The sequence below is a fragment of the Leguminivora glycinivorella genome, chromosome 17 (assembly GCF_023078275.1).
Source record: "Leguminivora glycinivorella isolate SPB_JAAS2020 chromosome 17, LegGlyc_1.1, whole genome shotgun sequence".
NCBI lineage: Eukaryota > Metazoa > Arthropoda > Insecta > Lepidoptera > Tortricidae > Leguminivora > Leguminivora glycinivorella.
The window spans coordinates 22098569-22123781 of NC_062987.1; the positions used below are offsets into that span (position 1 = coordinate 22098569).

The 25213-nt window shown below is 38.7% G+C and overlaps 2 protein-coding genes across 3 annotated transcripts in view; both read right to left on the bottom strand.

Moving 5' to 3' along the window:
- Window positions 1-25213, bottom strand: part of LOC125235291 (dopamine D2-like receptor) — a 392584-nt gene that overhangs the window by 74193 nt on the left and 293178 nt on the right. The gene's annotated exons all lie outside the window — the stretch shown is intronic.
- Window positions 1-25213, bottom strand: part of LOC125235289 — a 52444-nt gene that overhangs the window by 15125 nt on the left and 12106 nt on the right. Inside the window, exons 2-8 of one of the 2 annotated variants that reach the window (XM_048141802.1) lie at window positions 18869-19137; window positions 16697-16883; window positions 15617-15758; window positions 15245-15417; window positions 12400-12616; window positions 11629-12012; window positions 11115-11324 (exon numbers count right to left, since the gene is read on the bottom strand). In XM_048141802.1, coding sequence (XP_047997759.1) covers window positions 11115-11324; window positions 11629-12012; window positions 12400-12616; window positions 15245-15417; window positions 15617-15758; window positions 16697-16883; window positions 18869-19137 — 1582 coding nt within the window. Of the gene's footprint in view, window positions 1-11114; window positions 11325-11628; window positions 12013-12399; window positions 12617-15244; window positions 15424-15616; window positions 15759-16696; window positions 16884-18868; window positions 19138-25213 lie in introns of both variants that reach the window. The other variant, XM_048141801.1, reaches the window with a different exon arrangement.

Here is a 25213-nt window from a genome sequence, read left to right on the forward strand (position 1 = left end):
TTTGACGACGAAAGTACAGCATTCCGCCATTGCAGGTATTTGAAAATCAGTACCTTTTAGGGCTGTGTCCTCCCCACGGCGTCCTTCATTGGCGACGCGCCAGGCCATGAATCTCACCGCTTGGCCGCCTGCCAGCGCATTATCGCCCCTATCGACGACTTTACCGCTGTTTATTGACAGCGCTCACGGTTAATGGAAAATTTTTAAATTGAATGGAGCTGCGAAATGCGAACTTTATTTAACGTGACAGGATTTTTTGCTTTTAATTTGTTTTTTTTTTTTTTTTTTGTATATAAGCAAATATAATCCAAATCAAGAGCGTCAAAGATCGCGATTATTGTAAACACCCCTACTTTGTAAAACAGATATTTATTTTACCGGCAATTATCAAAACCTCAAATGCGATACTCTGTAGCACAGACGTCAGGTTCATATGATGTATAGGTTGATTTGTGTAAGGTCATCATCAGCATCCTCCTTGCGTTATCCCGGCATTTACCACGGCCCGTGGGAGCCTAGGGTCCGCTTTGACAATAAATCCCAAGATTTGGCGTAGGCACTAGTTTTTACGAAAACGACTGCCATCTGACCTTCCAACCCGAAGGGTAAACTAGACCTTATTGGAATTAGTCCGGTTTCCTTCACGAAGTTTTCCTTCACCGAAAAGCGACTAGCAAATTAAATATCAAATGACATTTCGCACATAAATTCAGAAAAACTCATTGGTGCGAGCCGGGGTTCGAACCGCGACCTCCGGAACGAAAGTCGCACGTACTTACCGCTAGGCTACCAGCGCTGATTTGTGTAAGGTATCCTCACAAAAAAATCCTCTTCCAAACCTCTATCGATATTTATTGACATTTACGCGTGTGTATCGACAGCGTTTCGTCAAATGTGGATTTCCAAATTGAATTCGCTGAATATGCATGGCCGGTCTGACACACAGGGGCATGGTCGATCAGTCGACAGCGAGGTAATACGCGTTGTGAGTTTCTGTTTTTATTGGACGATAATAATGACTTTTAATTTGTTGATGAACTTTTGAGTAACCTAAGTTTAGCCAAAGTTTATACGAGTATCAGTTATCCTTTAAGAACCAGACTAATTTTTGCGCTCATAACGAGCTTTGAATTGTACCTATTTGATTTTCACAAGAATTTCAAATTCGATTTAAATTTGCATTTGTACAACGATTTAAATTGTGGCTTATTAGGTATTTTTTTGGTAGTTGTGCCTGCGAGAAGTGGCAAAAAAATAAGCGAACAAAAAACTATTTTTTTAATCCAAGTTCAAAGATATGAATGTCTTTAAGATATGCATTATGAATCCCATTTCATGCTCTTTAATTCTGAATTTATTTGGTTACTCTCAATTACTTGGTTTAGCTAATATCACAGTTCAAAAATTACCATGATTTTTGACATATTCGTAAATAAATCTAAAACAAAAGAAGTTCGATTACGCATATAGTGTTCTTAGGGCCTGCCACTACTGCACCTCAAATTACAACCAAATCCCCTGCGGGGGCGTCTTCTTAGGTTAGCCTGCTAGACTCTTTAACAAATTAATCACAAATGAAAATACATAAATGCATATAAAGCAAAATAACATTATTTTAGTTTGTCACTTAAATAAATCTTCCATGTATCCCGGTCTGTGATATAGTCCTTAACTTTATAATATGCCCTAGCAATGAGCGCCCCCTTTACAACGACTTTAAACTTTGCATCTGTGAGATTTCAAATTTCTAGTGGAATTTTGTTGTGGAACTTTGTACAGTTTCCCAAGAAGAATTTTTCCGTTTTTACTACTCTAAGTAATGTGATACTTGGCATGTCATTCTATAAATACCCCAAGATTGTAGACGCGAATTGAGCCGCGCCGCTAATTTCTCACAAATGCCATCAACTATGCAACAACTAATCCAAGATCCGGGAATAGAGACTCGCTTTCCACAACTATTCCTCTGCTATTTCAGCGACTTTGACTAGTAATTAATACAAGAACATGTGTTGTACGATAATAATATAAGTAATTAGAGAAAATATAAGGGATATTAGAGGAAAAATAGAAGCTATAGCTGACATGTCAAGAGTCAAGAGGATACCGAACTGCTGCTTTTTAATTTTGCTGCCAACTAAATAAGTATCACAATTTAATCATCATCCTCCTTGCGTTATCCCAGCATTTGCCTTGCAATCCCAAGATTTGGCGTAGGCACTTGTTTTTATGAAAGCGACTTGCCATCTGACCTTCCAACTCGAAGGGTAACTAGGCCTTATTGGAATTAGTCCGGTGTCCTCACGATATTTTCCTTCACCGAAAAGCGACTGGCAAATATCAAATGACATTTCACACATAAGTTCAGAAAAACTCATTGGTACGAGCCGGGTTCGAACCCGCGACCTCCGGATCGAAAGTCGCACGCTAGGCCACCAGCTCTTGTCTGGGCCACCAGCAGGGCAATTTAATATAAGGTTGAAAATAAAGCTAGTTAATTTTACCACAGTTAGAAGTGTTTAAAAAGTTGTAGTTCAATTTCAATTAATTCGTTTTTAATAAAATTACTCTTGACTTGAGATATTTAAGCAAATGTCGAAGTGAGTTTTGAGGGTCAATCAATCCAATCATAAATGTAATAAAAAGATGAAAAAAGGTAAGTCGACGATGAAACTTTCGACAGCGCTCAATCAAAGTAAGGGCCTAAAGTATTAACAAGAGGTCCTTAAAAGGTGCCTGAGCGATCCTTAACGACCCAACACAGGACAGCTAAGTAAAAAGCAGAAATCTTTGGAAAAGGGCAAACTTTTTAGAGATTTGTCCGGGGAAGTGTCAAGGTACGTACAAATGCACAAACGCTTACGATAATATCGCTATCTCTGTCGCTCTTCCTTATTGGCGCGAGCTCAGTATAATAAAGAGTACTATCGTGCAGTATGGCCAGTCCCTGCTTCATGCTGAAAGTACCGCCCACCCGCTCTCGGTTACCTACTTCACAGTTACCGCCTGTCAAGAACGCGACCAGTCGACCTGGGTGGCTAGCCGAATGGCACAATCGCTCACGAAACGCTCACGAAACGAAGCGCTAGTAGATATATCGCGCTTGCGGATTGGCGCGACAGAGCCAGCGGCGTATCGCTTTCGTTTGGCGTCGGAGAAATGCCATTCGGCTACGGGGCCTGTGTCATCTCACTAAATACAAGCATGGTACGCGTTTGCCTAAACGAGTTTAGACTGTAGGAATAGGAACGCGCTTTTTAGGGTTCCGTAGTCAACTAGGAACCCTTATAGTTTCGCCATGTCTGTCTGTCCGTCCGTCCGTCCGTCCGTCCGTCCGTCCGTCCGTCCGTCCGTCCGTCCGCGGATAATCTCAGTAACCGTTAGCACTAGAAAGCTGAAATTTGGTACCAATATGTATATCAATCACGCCAACAAAGTGCAAAAATAAAAAATGGAAAAAAATGTTTTATTAGGGTACCCCCCCTACATGTAAAGTGGGGGCTGATATTTTTTTTCATTCCAACCCCAACATGTGATATATTGTTGGATAGGTATTTAAAAATGAATAAGGGTTTACTAAGATCGTTTTTTGATAATATTAATATTTTCGGAAATAATCGCTCCTAAAGAAAAAAAAAGTGCGTCCCCCCCCCCTCTAACTTTTGAACCATATGTTTAAAAAATATGAAAAAAATCACAAAAGTAGAACTTTATAAAGACTTTCTAGGAAAATTGTTTTGAACTTGATAGGTTCAGTAGTTTTTGAGAAAAATACGGAAAACTACGGAACCCTACACTGAGCGTGGCCCGACACGCTCTTGGCCGGTTTTTTAATATATTTGATCACCATTGTCCGAAGTGTGGCGCGAGGCGCGACAGAGCGAGACTGAGTTTCGATCGGCGTCTAGCGTCAACGATTGTCACTCGGCTAGGCCGGCAGCTGTTTCGGTTATTTTGAAGTCAGTAGAGAGAGATATTGCATTATGGATTTCAGGTCTTAAGTAAAAATAAAGGTGATGTGATGATATTAGTTAAAGATAAATTTTAGTTTTTATCCCCTATTTGAAAACATAGTAAATCATTTATACTAGCTAGCAGCAACTAGCAGTAAATAAAACGAAAATATTATCTTATAGTAAAATGTGTAGTCACCAGGGCCCGTAACTTTCATGACGATTCAAGAGTTTTATTTAATAATTAATCATTATTCATCAATCATTTTAATCATGACTTCAAAACTAATATATTCATACGTGAAACAATTAATACTTACTTGATACGTGAAAAGTAAATTAAATTATTTGTTTATGTTTTACATTCATTTTATTAATTTTGTTTGTTACTATATTTCAAATAATTATTAAAACAAAACAAATTGTTTCTTTTTCGTTTCACGTATCAAGTAGGTATTAATTATTCCACGTATGAATAGCTGCCTGTGTGGTGACGGGTTAAGAATTTCACCACCCCCTTTCTTCCCGTGGGTGTCGACTATGGGATATGGGTTAAATTGTGGTGTAGGCGAGAGGCTGGCAACCTTTCACTGCAATGCCACAGTTTCGTTTTCTTTAACCCCTTATTTGCCAAGAGTGGCCCTGAAGCTTTAGTGGTTTCATGTGCTCTGCCTACCCCTTTACGGGATACAGGCGTGATTGTATGTATGTATGTACTTTTGATGTACATGATAAAAACCGGCCAAGAGCTTCGGGCCACGCTTTGTAGGGTTCCGTAGTTTTCCGTATTTTTCTCAAAAACTACTGAACCTATCAAGTTCAAAACAATTTTCCTAGATATAAAGTTCTACTTCAGCCCCCACTTTACATGTAGGGGGGTACCCCAATAAAACATTTTTTTCCATTTTTTATTTTTGCACTTTGTTGGCGTGATTGATATACATATTGGTACCAAATTTCAGCTGTCTAGTGCTAACGGTTACTGAGATTATCCGCGGACGGACGGACGGACGGACGGACGGACGGACGGACGGACGGACGGACAGACAGACATGGCGAAACTATAAGGGTTCCTAGTTGACTACGGAACCCTAAAAATCGATTAATGAATAATGATTAATTATTACAATAAAACTATTTGAATCATCCTATAAGCAGCGTGACGTCAAATTGATGTCCTCGGCATGAAAGTTACGGGCCCTGGTTGTCACAATGCATTGACTGCCATCTCTTGACACAGGATCAAAACTTTTGAACCTCCGTCCGTCGACAATTTGGCCCATATTCTTAACGTGAAATGTGTAAAATTGTCAGTTTCGTTTGAAATAGGCTTAGGAGGGCAGTATAGCGCCATCTAGTCTAGGGTTGTAAATAGAAAAAAAACCAAATGTTTTTTTTTCAGAATTGTGAAAAAAAACATGAAAAAAAACCGAGCACCATGGTTTTTTTTCTAAATATGGTTTTTTTTCAGATGAACAAATAATACGACAATAACGGTTTTTCGTGAGTTGTAACGTGTTTCAATAACAATCACGTACATTTTAATTCAATTAACATTCAGTATACAAACGTTTATTGGGGAATCCCCGATGCTGCGTGGAGAGGCGGTGTTGTTGCCAACAGTAAATAGTGATAACTACCAACTACAGATTTCGTAAATGTTACTTTTATAAGACCAGAAATAAAAGTTATTTGATTAAATTCGTTTAATAGTTAACATTAAGTCTAAAAAACCGTATAAAAGTATTAACTACTTTGCAAATTTTGAGATTTCGTACTTTAGAAAAAAAACATACTCCAGAAAAAAAAACTGTTTTTTTTTCACGGTTTTTTTTCATGTTTTTTTTTTCAAGCCAGAAAAAAAACCGTTTTTTTGCAACCCTAATCTAGTCCACCGTATATTTGTCTTAATAAGTTTGTTCTTACACTTTGTGTCTATAAAAATATATCTTTGCCAAGGTTAAAAACCACCCATCTCGCTCTTCGCGTTCGAAAATTATTTGAATTTGAAATCAGAAATATGCCGTTGCGTTGGTCGCTACGAGCACGCTACGTGTGACCCACATGCATATGCAGCAGGTGCTACGCCGTATCCCGTAGCAGTCGCTAGGATTCCGTAGTCGACTAGAAACACTTTTTGTTTTGCCTTCACCGTCTGTATATTCGCGACTTCTAGCTTCGTTAGTTTAGTGCTGACATTTAAAATATATTTTCCTTCTTCTGGAACCACGAGCGAAGCGAGTGGTTCGAAGAATCCTGTCGGTTAAAAATAGATAATTTGCACCCGAGTGTAACACAAAAATTTTCCCCTCACTATAGCGAGATCCTGCGTTTATCAAAGTATAAAATCTTTATACATTCCTATTAAATTTTACAGTGCGTTTTTTACACATTAAAATGCCGATCCGATATCGGATGTAGGACCGATATCCCATACACAGTGCGTTTTCACATTATCCGATCCGATATCGGATGCAGCAGCGCCATCTTGGATTTTTTCTATTGAATTAATCCTTCCGACATCCGATATCGGATCGGATAATGTGAAAACGGACTTATTTATTTATTATTATTTTTTATTTATTATTCAAATAAGTTACACAGCATAACAGTAAAAACTAAGGCACTGTGAAACTAAAAATAAAAAAAAGAACAATATATATATCACCTATTAAAAAATACAAAACAGAGAGAAGAAAAAAAAAATACAATATTCTATTTAGGGTTTATGGTGTACCTTTGAATACGTTTTTCATAACAAAAATGGATGTCGAGCATATTTCTATTTAATTATTTTAAATTAATTAATCAATTGCATAGGTAATGCGTTCTGCTCGATGTTTTGTGATAACACTGTTTAAAACAACCTATTTTGGCTAACTAGTAGCTAAATAACTACGGAACCTTTCATTCAGCCCTCGACTGTGAACCGGCGGGTGAGCAGTTCAAAGTGTTAACTTGAAATTTTCAAATGTTTTGCACTGGCAATTTTATAGCATAATTGAATATTATTCAATTATGCTAACTTTGTGCAAAACAATATTATTAATATTGTTTTGCACAAAGTTTCGGAAAGGTTAGACAGAAGCGTAAAAACAAGTAAGTTAAAAGAGAAGAGTTTAACTTGAGTTAGGAGTTGTAAATTCTTTGAATTTTATTAAATACCAGACGAAACGAATACAAATTCATAAATTCCGTTTTTTCTATAACAACAGATAAGTAAGTATCCATACTAATATTATAAATGGGAAAGTGTGTGTGTGTCTGTTTGTATGTCCGTCTTTCACGGCAAAACGAAGTGACGAATTGTCGTGATTTTTTAAGTAGAGATACTTGAAGGGACAGAGTGTCATAGGCTACTTTTTGCCTCTTTCTAACGCGAGCGAAGCCGCGGGTAAAAGCTAGTAGTTAATAAATTGATTTTAACTTTATTAAACTGTCGAACATGATAGGCATTCATCATATCCTTCACGCCCCATAATTTGTATTAGGTTAATAACTACTTATTAACGCTTTCGTTGTTCCGGAGTTACTTACATTTATGGTAAACTATGAATCTGCTTACATTATGTGTATGAATCCGATTGATGATGATAAAATATTTTTTTCTACTCGTTGACTTTAATCTGTCAATTAGGACACCACAGACTAAACTATATGTGCCGACTTTTTTTCAGTGTTGGATAGTCTTTGACACTTAGTCAACTATAATAGTTCATTACACTTCACTTTAGTTAACTGAAAAAAAATCAAAAATAGAACTTCATACAAGTTCTATACTAATTTGCGATACCTGGCAAATTTTTCTGCATCTGAAACACATTTTTTTAATCTATCGCGCTACCGACCAATCAGAGACGGTTATTATAAACAATTGGTTGCTAGGTAATTCGATGTTGATACAACGGTGAACGACGCTATTAAATTAATTTTAACTTGAATGATGATATTTTTCTTCCATTGATGATGAAAATGATGACTCATAGAAAAGTATTGTATACAATAGTGATATAATTAAGCTTTTCACTCTCGTACCGTACTATTAGGCCACTCAGCAAGCTTGGTACTCGTGGCCTAAACATGGTACTCGACTGAAAAGCTTTGTATTATATCACGATTGTATAAAATACTATTTGCTACCTAATCATAATTGTAACGTTTTTATGTTTCTTCACCTATTACCTATGTTGGACAATTAAATTCTTTTTACTTTTTTTACTTTTTACTTTTACCCCTTTATGGGATACAAGGCGTAATTGTATGTACTCGTATGTATCATTAATTAGTAAGTACATAAAATCTTCTGTGTTAACACTTGCAAACAATGTCAAAGCTGTTTCATATCATAATACTAAACGTGATACGATATTAACACTTTCGAAACCGGGCTCTACGCGGCGCTACGACATTTTCGCTACATACGGGGAAACCCATGTAATCGGCTACGCTTCTACGAGCGGTGTACCCGACAGTCGGGTTCTTGGTAGCGAAAGTGTTAATGTCAGTATCATGTTACTTTTTTTGAATATGCTTACATGCATCAATTAATTTAGACAGCGGAGCTGTAATTAATTATATTAATTAAATGTGATGTCCGGTGTAATGTCTAATCGCAACGCCTAACCTATCTGACACCGGGTATTGTCATTACCAACAACACCGGGTAATGACAGTGGTAATGATTCAATGATCGTCTATCTGACACGTGTATCAATCAATGTTAGTGACATCACATGTCACGTCAACTGACTCTGGATCACATGACGTACCACACGTGAGGAAAATGCGAACAGGCAGGCAATTATGGTCGCGCGATAAATGATAAAACATCTGACCGTTCCTATCGCACTTACTAATAGTGCGATAGGGACGGGCTGATATTTTATCGTCTATCGCGCGACCATGCTACCCGTGCAGATTGTTTTGTAAGTACAATTATGATGCATGCAAAACTGCGTAGAAATATCGGGAGCTCGACAAAAATCAAAGGTAATTTTGGTATTTTTTTTTTAAAGTTGTCCACCCCACTATTTTGGATTTGGAATGAAATTTTTTATGTAGTTTCCACTCAGAAACGCGAGCTCTTTCAATTCTAATAGAAGATAAAATGTCCCAAGGTTTTTTCCCATTCTGTTACCAGGTTAGGTTTGAAAAATGTATGGAAATCTTGGGGCATTTATTTTTCTCCTATCAGGATCGAAAGACCTCGCGATTCTGAGTTTGAATCGCGTAAAAAATACCAATGTTACAAGAACAGTAAGGTGCAAAACTTTGAAAAAAAAATGGCCCAATTGCCTGCGGTCTATATCCCGGTCAATATAACTCTTATGTTTTGTCTTGCCGCTTTTAAAATTTGGCTTGGCACCGCCTTCCAACGTATCGATAACAATTGTACATGAAACGCTATGATCATTATTTTCATTCTCTTTGAATACAATAAATGGATTAATTAGTATGAGAGGACCTTAATCATAACATTAAAGTCATTGTCAAGTGATTGACGGCACATGTCAAAACAAATAAAATTAGGAAGTGGTAAGGGATGTCACACACGTGTTCAGAAATTAAATATTTTTTTATATAATTCGATAACCGTAAGAGTTAAGAGGCTAGTTTTTTAGAGAAATTGATTGTATTTGAACTAAAGAATCTTCCCTTAAAGTTAACGGAATTCAATAAAAACAGGGTGTATTAGGCAAAATGTAACGTAAGCGACCTTTCAATATAATTATCCTGTCACAAAAATGACGACGAGTTGTCTAACGCAGTTATCGTTCTATTTCATATATTATAAAATACTAGCTTTTGCCCGCGGCTTCACTCGCAATAATTCAAAAATTGCGGAATTCTACATACAAACTCCCCCCCACCCATTTTACGGAAGTAGAGGCTTATAAAGCGACAAAAAGTGGCCTAATAGGCACATAGTATGTCACTTTCCATCCCTCTCAACTATCTCCGTTTAAAAAATCGCGTCAATTCGTCGTTACAGACACACACTTTCCCATTTATAATATTTAGTAAGTAAGTAAGTATGGATAAAGATATCCTGAAGCTCGCCACAGTTCTTCTTATATTACGAGTAGAACAACCACAAAATTATAATTTTGAAAAAACCCCCGACTGCGACATAGTAGACCGATTTTCATGAAACATGACTAAAAACACTCCCGACTAATTCAGCTTGCAGACAAAAAAATTGAATCTAAATCGTTTCATCCGTTCGGGAGCTACGATGCCACAGACAGACACACACAGCCAGACCGACAGACACGTCAAACTTATAACACCCCGTCGTTTTTGCGTCGGGGGTTAAAAAATACTGCCGGTGCCGGCATAAGGTGGAACGTGGAACCAGACAGACTAACTCCGTGTGATATTTGGATGGAATCATGAAAACAAAACTTTGCTTTATACACCATGTAACCTAAATTAATTTAACTTGTATTTAAGTAATGTAAATTATTTGACGTGCTAACAAACAAGGCGTGATTACAGTTTTTGAACGCTACCGAAACAATTACATCGTAACTGTATTGTGTTCCAATTAATTTACATCGGTTATGCCATTTATTTCATTTTATGACATTCAATAAAATATTCATAATGTTTCATTTCCGGACTAGAAGTCGTAAAATTTTGTAACACGCCACGGTGCGGGTAATAAATAAATCCTCATATCGTGGATTTTATATGTATCGCTTAACCCGTCAAGTGGAGGCCATATTTTAAAAAGTCTCGAGGTGGAACGCTTGCTTCCGGTTGAGTAAAAAACAACCTTAGAAGAGAAGCCACATTTTGGGGAAAATTTCCTGGGTTATGAAAGAATTGGTGCCAGAAGGTCCGGATCTAAATATATCAAAACCGTTCGAAATGTTTGTCACAAGCCAAAGTCTTCAGGTCACGTATCTATTACTTATCTCTTATTGTAATATAATCTGCCCACAACCGACATAAATACGTCTACGAACCGAATTCCCACCACCAATGCCCAAAAGGCCAAAATCGTTCTTCGCTGTTTATTTGTCTATTTCACGGCCTTGTCAACTGTGGCCCAAAAGTCCTTGTTTTCTGGTCTCTTGTCCCCTACTCCCTTGATTAATCAAGACGACTTAATGACTTAATATGTACCCAGCCACCAATAAAAAATCAGTAACAAACCAAACTCCCCGCCTTCCCCCCAAAAGGCGTTCTTCACAGCTTTAGCCACAGTGGCCCAAAGATTCTCCTTTTCCTGGTCTTTTATTGATCCTTCTCCTACTTCTGCTGCTCGTTGCACAGTCTTCTTCTTTGTGATGGTGAACTTAAATTGGATCTCTGTTTCTTCCTCGGTATGCTTCAAAACGTTTGAGATGCAAGTTTGAAGAGACCCTGGAAAGATTAATGTAATGTACATAATAACAAGTAACAATGAAATTGTTATTATTAAAAGAACTTTACATAATCATCACGCATACAATATATCCCACAGGTGGCAAATTGGCAATGATACGTAGCTGTCCAAGCTTAATCAGGCAGTATGCTCAACTAAAGAAATGCGCCCGCTGCCTCAGCTAAGAGAATCTGCCTTCGACGATGGCCAACGAGTGCAGCTTATGAGGCTCCTTTTGCCTGGAAACTCCAAAAAAATTGGTAACCATTATTCGGCAAAGGAAAAAAAAGACGTAAAAATTACCTGCAATGTTAGTAGAAAGCGCAGTAATAGCCGTATCAATCCCACCAGGCGTCGCCACACAAGACTTGAAAGATGCGTCTCTATTATCCTCAGTTACACTATTCTTCAATTCAAGAGGACTATCTTTAAAGTCAATAGCCCTCGGCACGTTATCAGTCTCCTGGCGGTTGCAGATCGGTGTACGCGCCATGGTATCCGGGGTTCGAGTGGTGTTGGGGGTTCGATCCGTGATATTGGGGGTTTGATCTGTAGTGTTGGGGGTTTGAGTGTGGGGGCTGAAGACGTTCTGCTCGAAACGGTTGATGAGAGCTTGGAAGCGGGGGTTGACGTTGAAGCGGGCTTTTGTTGGGCCGGGGGTCAGCATGCGTTTTGGCTTGCGGAATACTGGAAAACATTTTCAAATTACTTGTTACTTAAGGCATTGGAAACCAGTATTTGAATGAATAAAAATATACTAGGCAGAATCTCAATGAGTGACGAAATCAGTGCGGTTATCAACTGAAGCGATAAAAAATAAAAATTGACAAGTGTTTTGCCTTTCTAAGAAGCATCACCATCACTTACCGGTGCAGAACCTCTGGTTACTACTGCTGTAGTAGTAACCAGAGGTGCTGATGGTCTCGCACCCGGCAACAGAATGATCTGTCCAGATTGATGGACAAATCTCGTACTCCTGCATCGTAGAGAGATGAAAATAAGTGTCGAGTTTACGAAGCTGGAATCCACGAAGAACTGCAAAGTACTTTTATGTTAATGTTTTATAGATGTTACCTCTCTTTAGCCGTGGTTCAGGTTGGAAGACAGTATCATCTGCAAACTTGACTCGTTTAGTCCTAGTATCTTGCTCCGCACTTTCCGCACTACCGACACGTCGACTCGATATAATACTCTTGAGTTTAGGTTTACTGTCGGACAGTTCCGTTCGTTCGGTATTATCTTCGGTTGCTTCTGTTGGCTCGGGTCCCGTCTGTTCTGTTGCTTCTTCAGTCTATAAATGTTAAAAGTTAAGATGTTACTTACACTGAAAGACATAATTGCATAACAGTAACAAAATATTGTACACTGGCTACTTATATTACTAATTATACTAGCGGCTCTGTGAGCTATAGACCTCGTAGACCTCGGTTGGTTCCAAAACTTGAGAATTGCAACATGTGCCTCTACAGTCGGATATACAAAAACAAACTGCCTTAGTTAAGAAACCGTAAATCTGCTATCGTTTCAGACAATGGTATTTTTAGAATCTTAAGTATTAAAGAGTACATTGTTCTCGTTTTCATTAGTGTACTCATATAAAAATTACTATTAGTAAATCTACTATTTAATTAGATAAATCGCATTTGGATGAGTTTCATTCCTTCATTGTGCCACTAACATTGTGTAAAGTAAGCGCGAAACGCGATTCCGAACCAATCTGATTGGAGCCAACTTTTACAATTGTCCACTTTACGGTGAAAAGGACGAATTACAAATTCAGAATGAATTCATTATTGTTCGTTAAGCTCGATAGACTTATGGAATCAAGGGCATTGTGAAATTTTGTCAATAGGTTTTTAGTTCAGAGCACCTTATGCTGTGTTTTGACGTAGCGTTTGAAGAAAAGTTTTGTCTCATTATCTACTATAATCTGTGGGTTTTTCGTTCCTAATACCATTGTAGAGTAGAATAATCTGCCTAAAGTGCCTCGATCGAGAAATCTCGAAGATCCGCACGAACACATGCTTGCCTATTCACGAGGACCTCAACGCGCTCAAGACCCTCAGGCTTAAATCTCGCAAACCCCCAGCATTAAAATTCCATTTGCTCGACCCACAAACTAACACATTACAGGCGTGGACAGCAGAATGGGACTCGAGGTCTATGCCTACAGACCTTTTTGAGCTACAAGCTGGGATCCGGCCAGTGGGATTTGAGGAACCTCGACGACTTTGGTGTCGGTTAAATCGGATTAGGACAGGCGTCGGTAACTGCGCGTCGCTGTGGTGTAAATGGGGGTGGCGCGAGTCATCGGAATGCCAATGTGGCGACCCGGATCAGACAGTACACCACATTGTCTTTGAGTGCCCCATCACCAAATTTAGCGGAGAATTGGCAGATCTTAAGACCTTGTCGACGACTGCAATCGAGTATCTGCAGTCTGACTTTTTAAACATTTAAAAGTAGAGAAACGATATATGCCATACGATAAATAAATAAATCTAAATGAGCCACGGATTTTGTTTGAAAAAGGAACTAATCTTTGGCTAGTGAAATTAAGAAAACACTTGATAAGCAATAGCCTCCCTAATTTCACAGTTCGTTGTTCTAATTCGCAAGCTTTACGCAGGCGGAGCGTGAACGCGGAAGTACCCCCCGAGTTGCTCGCGAGGCGTGAATCATCTTATACATACTCCTACCAGCATGACTTCTCTTAATGTTTCTTCGCGATTGAGGAAACAATATGCTGCGTGATGTTGATAAATTATTACGACCAGCATATTTGAAAAACATACCTACCTACCTATGGTATGAATGACGACGTTAACATCACAATGTTGATATTATTCTGTTATTTGGTGATGGTATTGCTGCAACTATAATTTCCACTATAATTTAATATATGAATTATCCTGCTACGTAGCCATCTAAATGTAATCTTCTCAATAACACCGTTGACCACCACCGTTTTTCACTACATACAATATCCGGCAATGCTGCAAAGAAATGATTTCTCAACTGAGATGTAACCTCCTACATCGTATGACTTGTCTTACCCAGTGACGGCGCTCGCTTTGTTACACAAACTAACGTGCAAATGAGACTGCCACAGTAAATTTACAGCTTGTCTCGGTAATTACCTAGATTGTAAAACACTGGCTCAGATAGCGAATCGGGGTGAGCGGGAATGCAATCTGAGACTAGGAGAGTATTTATCACCGCTTTCCTGCAGGTAAAATGCAGGCGTTGCAGATTCATTAGAAAAGAATTATGTTTATTAGGTCCTTGTTAAGACAAAGTTATAGTATAGCCTGAGATATATTATCTTGTATGAAAAAGAAGAGACTTGAACATGAGATGGACGTGCTTCTAGTTAACACAATTAGATGATTTAGTGTGTTTAGAGTAGTGTTCTTTTTAAATTATCGTTGTCCCAACTCAGACAAAACAAAGTTCAGTAAAGTCTGAGCAAATTGCAGACTTAGCTTAGACCAAGTAAATATTTGTTATCTACGAAGAAGAATGCTCGACTTCAGGAGCATTGTGCGTTGAAAGTTATAGAAGTATTTGTCAAAGTTGTGTGCCATGATGACCTTTTCCCGAGAATTGGCCTTTTTTTGTTGCAAGGTGTAGGTACAAAATATCTGTGTAGAATCAAAACCCAAACGCTTAATATTGTGAGGATACCAAATTACATCAGTAGACGAAATATTGGTGCGGAGTGCTGGTGTGCTGGTGTGCTGGTGGTCACGGCCAGGGACTGTGATAACAATCTCATCTTATTATCAGGCTGTGGGCTATCAGCCTGCTGTATCTCCGACAGCGGGGAGGCAGTCTGCGGGAAAACATTTCCCACCCACCAGGCACCGAGTGCTGGTGTGCTGGTGGTCGCGGCCAGGGACTGTGATAACAATCTCACCCTGTTATCAGGCTGTGGGCTGTCAGCCTGCTCGATCTCCGACAGCGGGGATTCAGTCTGCGTGGAGAACATGGCCCACCCGCCAGGCACGGAGTGCGTGGGAGTGCTCGTGGTAACGGCCAGGGCGGCGGCTGCGAGGGACTGCGGGCGGGAGTTCGGGGTTGTTATTTCTGCTTCCACTGAAAATAGATTTAGAATGAAAGTCCGGAGTCTAAATGTTAGTTTGACACCAATGGTTTCGTAAATTGAAATATCAATTGGACGAACTGCGCAGCGGATGAACTGAGAATCATAAACGCTACGCTAAAATAAACGTAACATCGCAAGTAGAAATAAACAACAGGCGGCAAGTAGAAATAAATCAAGTCTAACCTGCCCCCGTGTCCAAGTCTGGTGAGCCACGGCCTTCCTCATCTAAGGCTTGCTGCCGCGCCAGCAACAGTTTCTTCACGTGGGGAGTGGCGCTGCGCTTGAGTCGAGGCGTCTTGGGCGCTGCCGTCCCGGTGAATGAGACCTATAAAATGTATACTGTCAAATTATCGTCATACACAAGCATGTTGTATATATCTTATAACAGAAGGGATATTTAGAACGTGCAGTAGGGTTCAATAATTACAATTGGTTTTGTTATCTCAAGGTAAATATTTCCGAGGTATCGCTGGTTCCAGCCCCGGCTCCTACCTTAAGTAATTATTGAAATTATGTAACTATGGTTTAAAAAAATCTTTTCGATGAAAGAAAATAAATATCATGAGCAAACCGGAGTAGACGGGGCCTAGTTTACTCTCTGTGTTGGAAAGTCGCTGATGGCAGCCGCTTTTGTAAAACTTGTGTTTTCGCCACACGATGGGACTACTTGCCAAAGCAACTGTGAATGCACTCTCGCCTGCGTTATTTCTAGACCGATATGACCTTCAAACATTCAAGAAAAGAACGTACACTCATCTTAAAGGCCACCATTAATACCAAGAGTTATCAAGGAAGATGAAGAATAATATTATAGAAAATTAAATCATTTACCTTCGGACTTGCATCTCCGTCCTCGGGCTCCGCGTTGTTGGGTTCATAATCAACTAAATACTTCCTCCTGACTATAAGAGTAATAACAGCTGTCTTATGGTTTTTCACTTCTTCACTCTTGTCTCCTATGATATCATCATCCTCCTTGCGTTATCCTGGCATTTGCCACGGCTCATGGGAGCCTGGGGTCCGCTTTGACAACTAATCCCAAGATTTGTCTCCTATGATATGAAGACTATTATTCTAACAAATTACAATCTTTACCTTGGGACTGGCATCTCCGTCCTCGGGCTCCGCGTTGCAGGGTTCATAATCAACTAAATACTTCCTCCTGACTATAAGAGTAATAACAGCGGTCTTATGGTTCTTCACTTCTTCACTCTTGTCTCCTATGATATGAAGACTATTATTATAACGAATTACAATCTTTACCTTGGGACTGGCATCTCCGTCCTCCGGCTCCGTGTCGCTGGGTTCATAATCAACTAAATACTTCCTCCTGACTATAGGAGTAATAACAGCTGTCTTATGATTCTTCTCCGCTTCCTCATTCTTATCTTCTATGATCTTCTCGTAAAGTGAATCAAAGCGCTCATCAGCTACTCTTAAACTCGATTTGCTGTAAATTAAAATGGAAAAAGTATTACTTCTATTACAAAATTCATAAAATTAATTGTCGGAAGCGAGCATGCAATGCCCCTAGAGTTTACAGCCAGACGGACATCATGGTTGTTTCTTACTAACATGATGCAGAAAAATATGATACTAAGTTGTACTTTTCATAATTTCTTATAGAAATTAATAATCCATACTATCCATACTAATATTATAAATGCGAAAGTAACTCTGTCTGTCTGTCTGTTACGCTTTCCCGCTTAAACCACGCAACCGATTTTGATGAAATTTGGAACAGACAATCTTTAGACCCTGAGACAGAACATAGGCTACTTTTTATTTCGAAAAAAAGGGATGAAGGGGTTGAAAAAGAGGTTGAAAGTTTGTATGGGATTTCTTAATTTTAAATGATAAAACCATGAAACTTTATATTTTAGCACTTGATAAGAAATCATTAAACATATATTTAAAGTCACATACAGGTCGAACGCGATTAATTAACATTATTTTTACCTTTAAAATAAACATGGTGGGAAATAAACATTAACTAAAAGCGGGTAGATTATATTTATTTGTCTACCCCGAACATTTATATAAATTAATATCGGGTAGTTTTGTGTTGTTTACATCTCCGGTGACATTTTGCTGGGACGTCAGTCTTCCGCGACCACGGCCAGTGCAACCTGGCCGAAACGTTGGGAAAAAAGGTAAAAATAATGTTAATTAATCGCGTTCGACCTGTATGTGACTTTAAATATGTGTACAAAGCGCGAGAACTTAGTGTTATATCATTAAACATCTTGATAAGGGATAGGGATAGGGATAGGGATAGGGATAGCGATAGGGATAGCGATAGGGATAGGGATAGCGATAGGGATAGCTTTAGCGATAGCGATAGCGATACGGATACGGATACGGATAATATGGGTATCGTTAGAGGGATACGGATAATCGGTCGGCGGTCTCTTACAATCAATGTGCTCTAAGACGATCGTTGTTTGCTTGCTTGAAGATTACGTTTGCGATAAGTATAAGCAAAATGTAAAAAATTGTAAGGGATAATAGAAAAAAGTACTTTTTACCCACCGATCACAGTGTCGAAATACGGGCTATGTGGGATGTTTATAAAGGTTTCCCCAGCGTATATAGAATTACCTACGCTGTGGTCGATGTGTAATATTTCTACAATCATTGCAAGCAAAAGTATTATGTGCAATCGAAATAATCGCAGATAAATATATCTACAGAGAAACCTACGGTCCCTACGGATCCAAATGAAAATCTTAATGAATAAGTACTTTTATTACGCGGGCGAAGCCGCGGGTAAAAGCTAGTTGAATATAAATTAGCCATGGAAAAGTAAAAATAGCAAAAAGCCGTAGCACTGGCTTTTAGGATGATGGCGAAAAACATAATAATAAAACTAAAACATAAGGCGCATCTTTACTGCAGTCAACTTTTGTTTTGCAACATTGTAACAAGAAGTAACTTACCCAATTACTTACTGTGGCCTATTTCACAACAGTGACAATTTTATTGGCGCCTGACAATGACACTTCGCGGTTCATTGCCTGTTTAACAAGGAAATACCGCCTGTATGGTGACGGGTTAAGAATTTCACCACCCGCTTTCTTCCCGTGGGTGTCGTAGAAGGCGACTGTGAAATATGGGTTAAATTGTGGCGTAGGCGAGAGGCTGGCAACCTGTCACTGCAATGTCACAGTTTCGTTTTCTTTCAACCCCTTATTTGCCAAGAGTGCCACTGAAGCTTTAGTAGTTTCATGTGTTCTGCTTTTATGGGATACAGGCGTGATTGTATGTATGTATGTATGTATATTGACGCTAAGGTAACGCTCTTACTTATCAACCCAGAAATAAACATAGAATTGTCAGAGTCAAGTGTCAATGTCACTGTGGTTAATAGCCCACTGATGTTTACTCCACAAATGTTAAGAACGGTGTAGATCCACCTTAGGATACAGAAATTACCTGTGATCAACCAGTTCCGAAAGGCTCGTGCATTTATCAATATCCGCCAGCTCATCCATGGTCGAAAACACCTTCTCACACTTCGAGCAACGCAGAGGCAGGTGCTCCTGCAAGTGAAAGAGGAAAGCCGGGCAAAGCTGGACCGGCTCGCAGAGGAAGGGGAGCTCGCGGCAGATGGGACAGTCGTAGGGGAGATCGTGGGCGGTTCGCTCGTGGCGGCGCCGGCAGTCGGCGCAGCAGAACACTCGTTGGCAGATTATGCAGGTCACCTAGAACAGACTTGGGAGATTTAGGGGTAGCTTGCAGCTGTATTGTAGCTGTCAATGCTTGTTAAAGTCAGTGACGGTAACAGTCTTATTAATGCCGGTAGTCATGGTCAGGGTTCGGATATCTCGTAGCATGGTAAGAGGTTAGAGAACCATGACTGAACATGACTGTACCGGCATTAGTAAGACTGTTACCGTACCGTCACCTCATACTCATACTCACATACCTACTAATTCCAAAAGTTGATTATAAACGAAATAAATATGATTTGGAACTGAATAAAACTATATACAACTAACTATATACCCTGTGTGGTGACGGGTTAAGAATTTCACCACCCCCTTTCTTCCCGTGGGTGTCGTAGATGGCGACTATGGGATATGGGTTAAATTGTGGCGTAGGCGAGAGGCTGGCAACCTGTCACTGCAATGTCACAGTTTCGTTTTCTTTCAACCCCTTATTTGGCAAGAGTGGCACTGAAGCTTTAGTAGTTTCATGTGTTCTGCCTACCCTTTTATGGGATACAAGCGTGATTGTATGTATGTATTGTATGTATAAAACTATATTTTAAATGAAACAAAGACTGCCACACTATGTTGTATACTACGTAAAAAAAATTAACTAAGCTGGCTTCTAGTTTGTAATATATATAGAACTGTTTTATGGATATAACACGTAGATACAGATATAAGTTCTTCAAAATTCTGGCAAGGCATGACGGGTGTATTATACATTTCAAAATTGTAAAATGAATATACAATGGCGACTTTTTCCATATTTTCTGATGTGAAGCAGTCATACAGTTTTAATAATTCATCGTTTTATATTAAATTAAAAGCATTTTGTTACAAATTACATACTTACATAAGGATGAGTATGAGTATAAATTAAATTTAATGTTAATATCGACTCCATGGTTTTCTAACGTCTTACCATGCTACGAGATATCCGAACCCTGGTCATGTTTATTCTGGCATTCATGTTGTCATAGGCATTGATAGATGCGGTATGATAAATATTTATAATGTCGTAGCAGTAATATATAAAGTTACAGCTGAGATCAGAATGTAACTTTAATGCAAGTCACTATTATTTTTTTGCTTCTATAAAAGAAAATTACAACTAAAATGAGTAGCATGACTTCGTTACAGAATGTTTCTGAAAATGGGAATTTCTTTTCGTTATGTCAGTTCTTTGAAAATTCTAAAACTTAGAAATAAATATGAATAGTTACACCTTTAACCTTAAGCAAAATTACATAAGGGTAATGTGGGGGAAGACTGAAGGTTTTTTTCTGAAGCCCTACGGGCGGCTTTCTATCTTATCCCACAAGAAATGCCCTTCAATCTTACCTCTCCTTACCTTATGTAAGTAATACGAATTTTAGGACACCAAAAATACTCGAAGGATATCACCTTAAGAGGATAAAGATTCATTTGTCCTTCATCCCTCATAGTGGGCTGAGTGGGCAATGGGCCGAGTGGGCAGTGGGCTTAATCGCTCGCGAGACTAATGGGCTACGGCCTGAGCCCACTTCACATTCCATTCATACGTTTCTACGTATGAATGCACAATAACAACGAGTGCACTGATATAAAAACGCTGATAAATAAAATAAAGCAAAATGTCAGGAAAATGTATACATAAGTTTGCTTTCAATTGAATATCATTACATTCAAATAATTAATTTAAATACGGTTGTACTCACGTTATTATATCGCTATTGCTGCGACATGTTTCGGGCTAATTCGAAGGCCCCTCTTCAGGCATATAGGAGTCCACGCGACGGCTAAACTCCGCAGACTGGGAACTCCTATATTATGCCTGAAGAGGGGCCTTCGAATTGGCCTGAAACATGTCGCAGCAATAGCGATATAATAACGTGAGTACAACCGTATTTAAATTAATTATTTGAATATGTCTCACGAAAGTTTAACGTGTATCATTACATTCGTCACTGAATTGGGTACCGCGAGCGTAGTAGTCTGGGTGTAGGTAATATAATAACGCTTTATAAATGAGCAACAATAAATAAGAATTGATTTGCACAAAATGAAACAGGCTGTGTTTAAATTACTTTGTACAGATAATTTCAGTAACCCTGAAGCCAAGCGTAATTTTGGTCCAATAATGTACAACTTATAACTTATTATGTCAAGTTGAGAATCGAAGTTATGACAAATACTAATGAAGCTAAGTATTTATTTAATATAAAAAAAAAAACTTGACTTGTCAGCCCACTAAAGTTGTTAGTGATGATACCGAAATACATGCGTTTTACCGCTAACTCAAAACGTAATATTACACATTCATGAAACGTATTTCAATACTCGATAGTTTCCTTTTCGCACATCTCAATTATCTAAAGTGTAATCGTTATAATCATAGACACCTCGTTAAACGTCTGTCAATGTAACAATGTAAACACCATCAGGATATAATTAGCCGAAATTAATAGCAAACTGCGACGCGTTACTCGTATCGTTGACTTGGTAAACAAACAAATTGGATCTGCTAATTTAGTTCACCTTCGCTAATTTCGTTTACCGGGACATGTGTGAAATTAGTCAGAGAGTGATGAATATTATGCTAAAAATAGTAAATTCATACAAGCCAATTGAAAATGATATTAATGCCCACGTCATAACTGTTTAAATTTCTTTTAGTGGCGTAAATTTTATGTTCATATATGTATTTTATCTGCAACGATTAGCCAAAAGACAAGATTTTAGATGTTAAAAATAGAATGAATGCACTCGTACAGTGAGCTGCGACATTCATTGATAAATTCGCCATGCGCTTTTGCAGTTCACTGTACATTTGTGCGCAAAATCAATGGAGTGAGATAATCCATTTATAAACTAGTAAAATCGATTAGTACTAGGAATAGTCTAATATAACTTAAACTGGAAGAGATCAGTCAAATATAAATTCGCTTTTTGTGTTATTCTAATTGTACATATTAAGTGGGATATTTCCATCCATCATTGGCCACGACATCTTAGCAGATTTGTTGCAGTGATTTTATTGTGTGGTGCCGGTACATCGTCTTTGGTGGCTTAGTAGTCCGCTATTTATTTCACAATGACACTTGACACTGTTGTCAGTTCTATACCTAATATTTCTGAGTTGATAAGTAACATTATTGCTCAGCGTAAATATTTCCTTGTTGGTCAGGCAATGAACGGCGAAGTGTAACTTTCGGGCGACAATTGTCACTGTTGTAATTGCTACAGATTATAATACAGTTTTGTGACGTGACGTTTTCACACCTAGTGGCTACTCGGTTCTATTCTGTGTCGGAATTCGGGATAGTAATTGAGTTGTTGACCTATTTGCGAGCCGTAATCGCCGCTCCGGCGCACGGCACGGCGCGGGACGGTGATGGTGACGGATGACGTGGCATTATACCGTCATCCACACTATTGGTACTTCAAAAACCTTAATTAAGCCAGGGGCGGCTCACTCCGCGATTCTATCGCCGCGCTACAAGTACATGCCAGCGGCCGCGAGTTCGCGGCCTAATCAGGGGTGGCGCGTGTTTTCACGGAACGCACGTTCGCACTTTCTAATGTTACTTTACGTCGCGAGTTTTTTTTAAGGTTCATATGCTATGTCCGCGTGTGGAATGGCTAATAATGCTTAGTTAAATAGATATCATGAATAAAATAAATACCATAGGACATGTTTACACAGATCTACTATTGATTAAGTCCCCCGAAAAGATTCAATAAGGCTTGTGATGTTGGAACTTAAACAAAAATATATAAATACTATATATATACCTAGAAAGTACCCAAGACTTGAATATAATAGTATAACATTTTATCTGAGTATTAAATCGTTTTAATCCGTAGGCAACCCTATCGCCGGGCGCCGCGCACGTGCGGCTCGTTTCTTTGTTAGAATTTTGTAGGTATTTAAAAAGTCGGCATGTCGTGAACATCAAAGCAGTGGGCCTTCTGTACTTGTACTATTATATATTCTATGATTAAGCTTTATCTGGTCCGCAAGACAATCGGATACGAATATTCAGTTAACGTCAACCAGTAAAAGTGACTTTGCTGTGACTATAATTATATTCTGGCCGTAATTCTATCATGATCATGTTTTCTTGTCTTATCAGGACTTCTCTTATGACAGACATGGTGACAAATAGACAGCCGTCCATCTTAGCCCTGCTGGTGATGAATGTGTTGTTCTCAAATGAAAGTACCAGGGCTGACCGGTCGTCAAACTATTTTAGTTTGTATAATTCAAACGAATGTCCTCCAGGACTTTCTCTTAACGGTCGTCGACAAACCTTATGTCTTTACCACAAGACTCAACATGTTCAAACAGGGTAAAAGCCCCAGAGGTCGTTACTAGAGATGCAACGGATATCTGGTCACTATTCGGTATCCGGTCAGCAGTAAATGCTGGGCATCAGGTATAGGATAGTATTTAATATCCGAATTCCGACCTAATACTGGGTAGTGTTTTGTATTTAATATTAGGAGAAAACTTGATATCACACAACAAAGAAATCGCTATTAAAGGTCAGTTTTGATCTAACAAAATTAATTATGAACATTATAAAGTACGAAAATAGCGTGTATTTCTATGAAAAATTGCCTATAACATGCTTACAACTACTTAATTACATAGAAACACGTTGCGACCGGTACCGGTGCCTCCGCAGGCTATCGAATTTACTTCATTTAGGTCCCACCCGCTCTTTATTCCGGATAGTCAGCGGACGGATACATGATATCCGGCAACATTTGCCGAATATCCGGTATCCGATCAAACCACTATTGCATCTCTAGTCGTTACGGGCTGACGCGATTATGACGGAGCGAAGAGCGAAGTCGTGTCGCGCGCATTACCGCGCCGGACCCGAGCAAAGGCGCATTGCAGTATCTTTGGCCGGATATCCGGTATCCGGTCAAAACGGTTGCATCTCTAGTCGTTACGGGCTGACGCGATTATGACGGAGCGAAGAGCGAAGTCGTGTCGCGCGCATTACCGCACCGGACCCGAGCAAAGGCGCTTACGGATAGTTTATTCTGCGGGCGTACCGTACCTATGAGATGGTAGTTTTCAAGTTCAAATGAAAACTGAATTGTATAAAACATATTTAAGGTAGAAGGCTTCTCAAAATAATTATTAACCCTTCGTCTGTGTTTGATAAGGATCCTAACATAAGGTGTTGGACTTTAAAAAAATATATCAAAGTTAATTGTTTTATGAGAATTTTTTGACAGAAACAGACGAAGGGTTATAATGTAGGTAATCATTCAATTTCAATTCAATAATTTTTTCGATAACAACTTCATGAAACATAGAAGGAAAATCCACTGAATTCCTATAAAAACCTTTAATTTTACGTGATTTAATCGCATTTATATATATTTTTATTTAGCTAAAAGTTTCAAGAATAGAAACTCCACTGACTCCAGTAGGCATAATATTATAAATTTATGTACATATATTTACAGAATGGTCAATTTTATTTTGAAGTTGAGTTGTCAATATAATTATATACATTACTTGTACTTAACAAAAATGTAATTGTCAACCGCGAAATCATAATTCAAAACTGTAAGTACAACCTACTTAAATAAGAATAATTATGTATATTTAGAAATGTAACCATACTTATAACATAAATATACCTACTCGTATTATCTGAATAAAAGAAATACAGCCAATTTTTCCCGATTTCAGACCGACTTTTGAGATAAAGGTTGAAAAACGCCCTGAATAACATACACCGTGTGCCGCGTAAATCAAGTATATCGCGGATTCCCACATTCGCGTAAACCGCTGATGTTCGGAAAATCCATATTTATCGTTATCCATAAACGTTATGGCTGCGCAGATTTGGATGAATTACACGCGAAAAGTGGGACGGATTTACATAATGCTTGTTACCGGGATATAAATATTATAATAGCCGTCTATTACACTACGTATGTCTAGGAAGCAACAACGAGAGAGATGGTTGTAAGTACCGTGTTTAATTATTTATGTATGTTGGAGGCTGATCGTGGTATATTCTGGGGTGATCAAGAACATTTTAATTTTAGTTTTTAA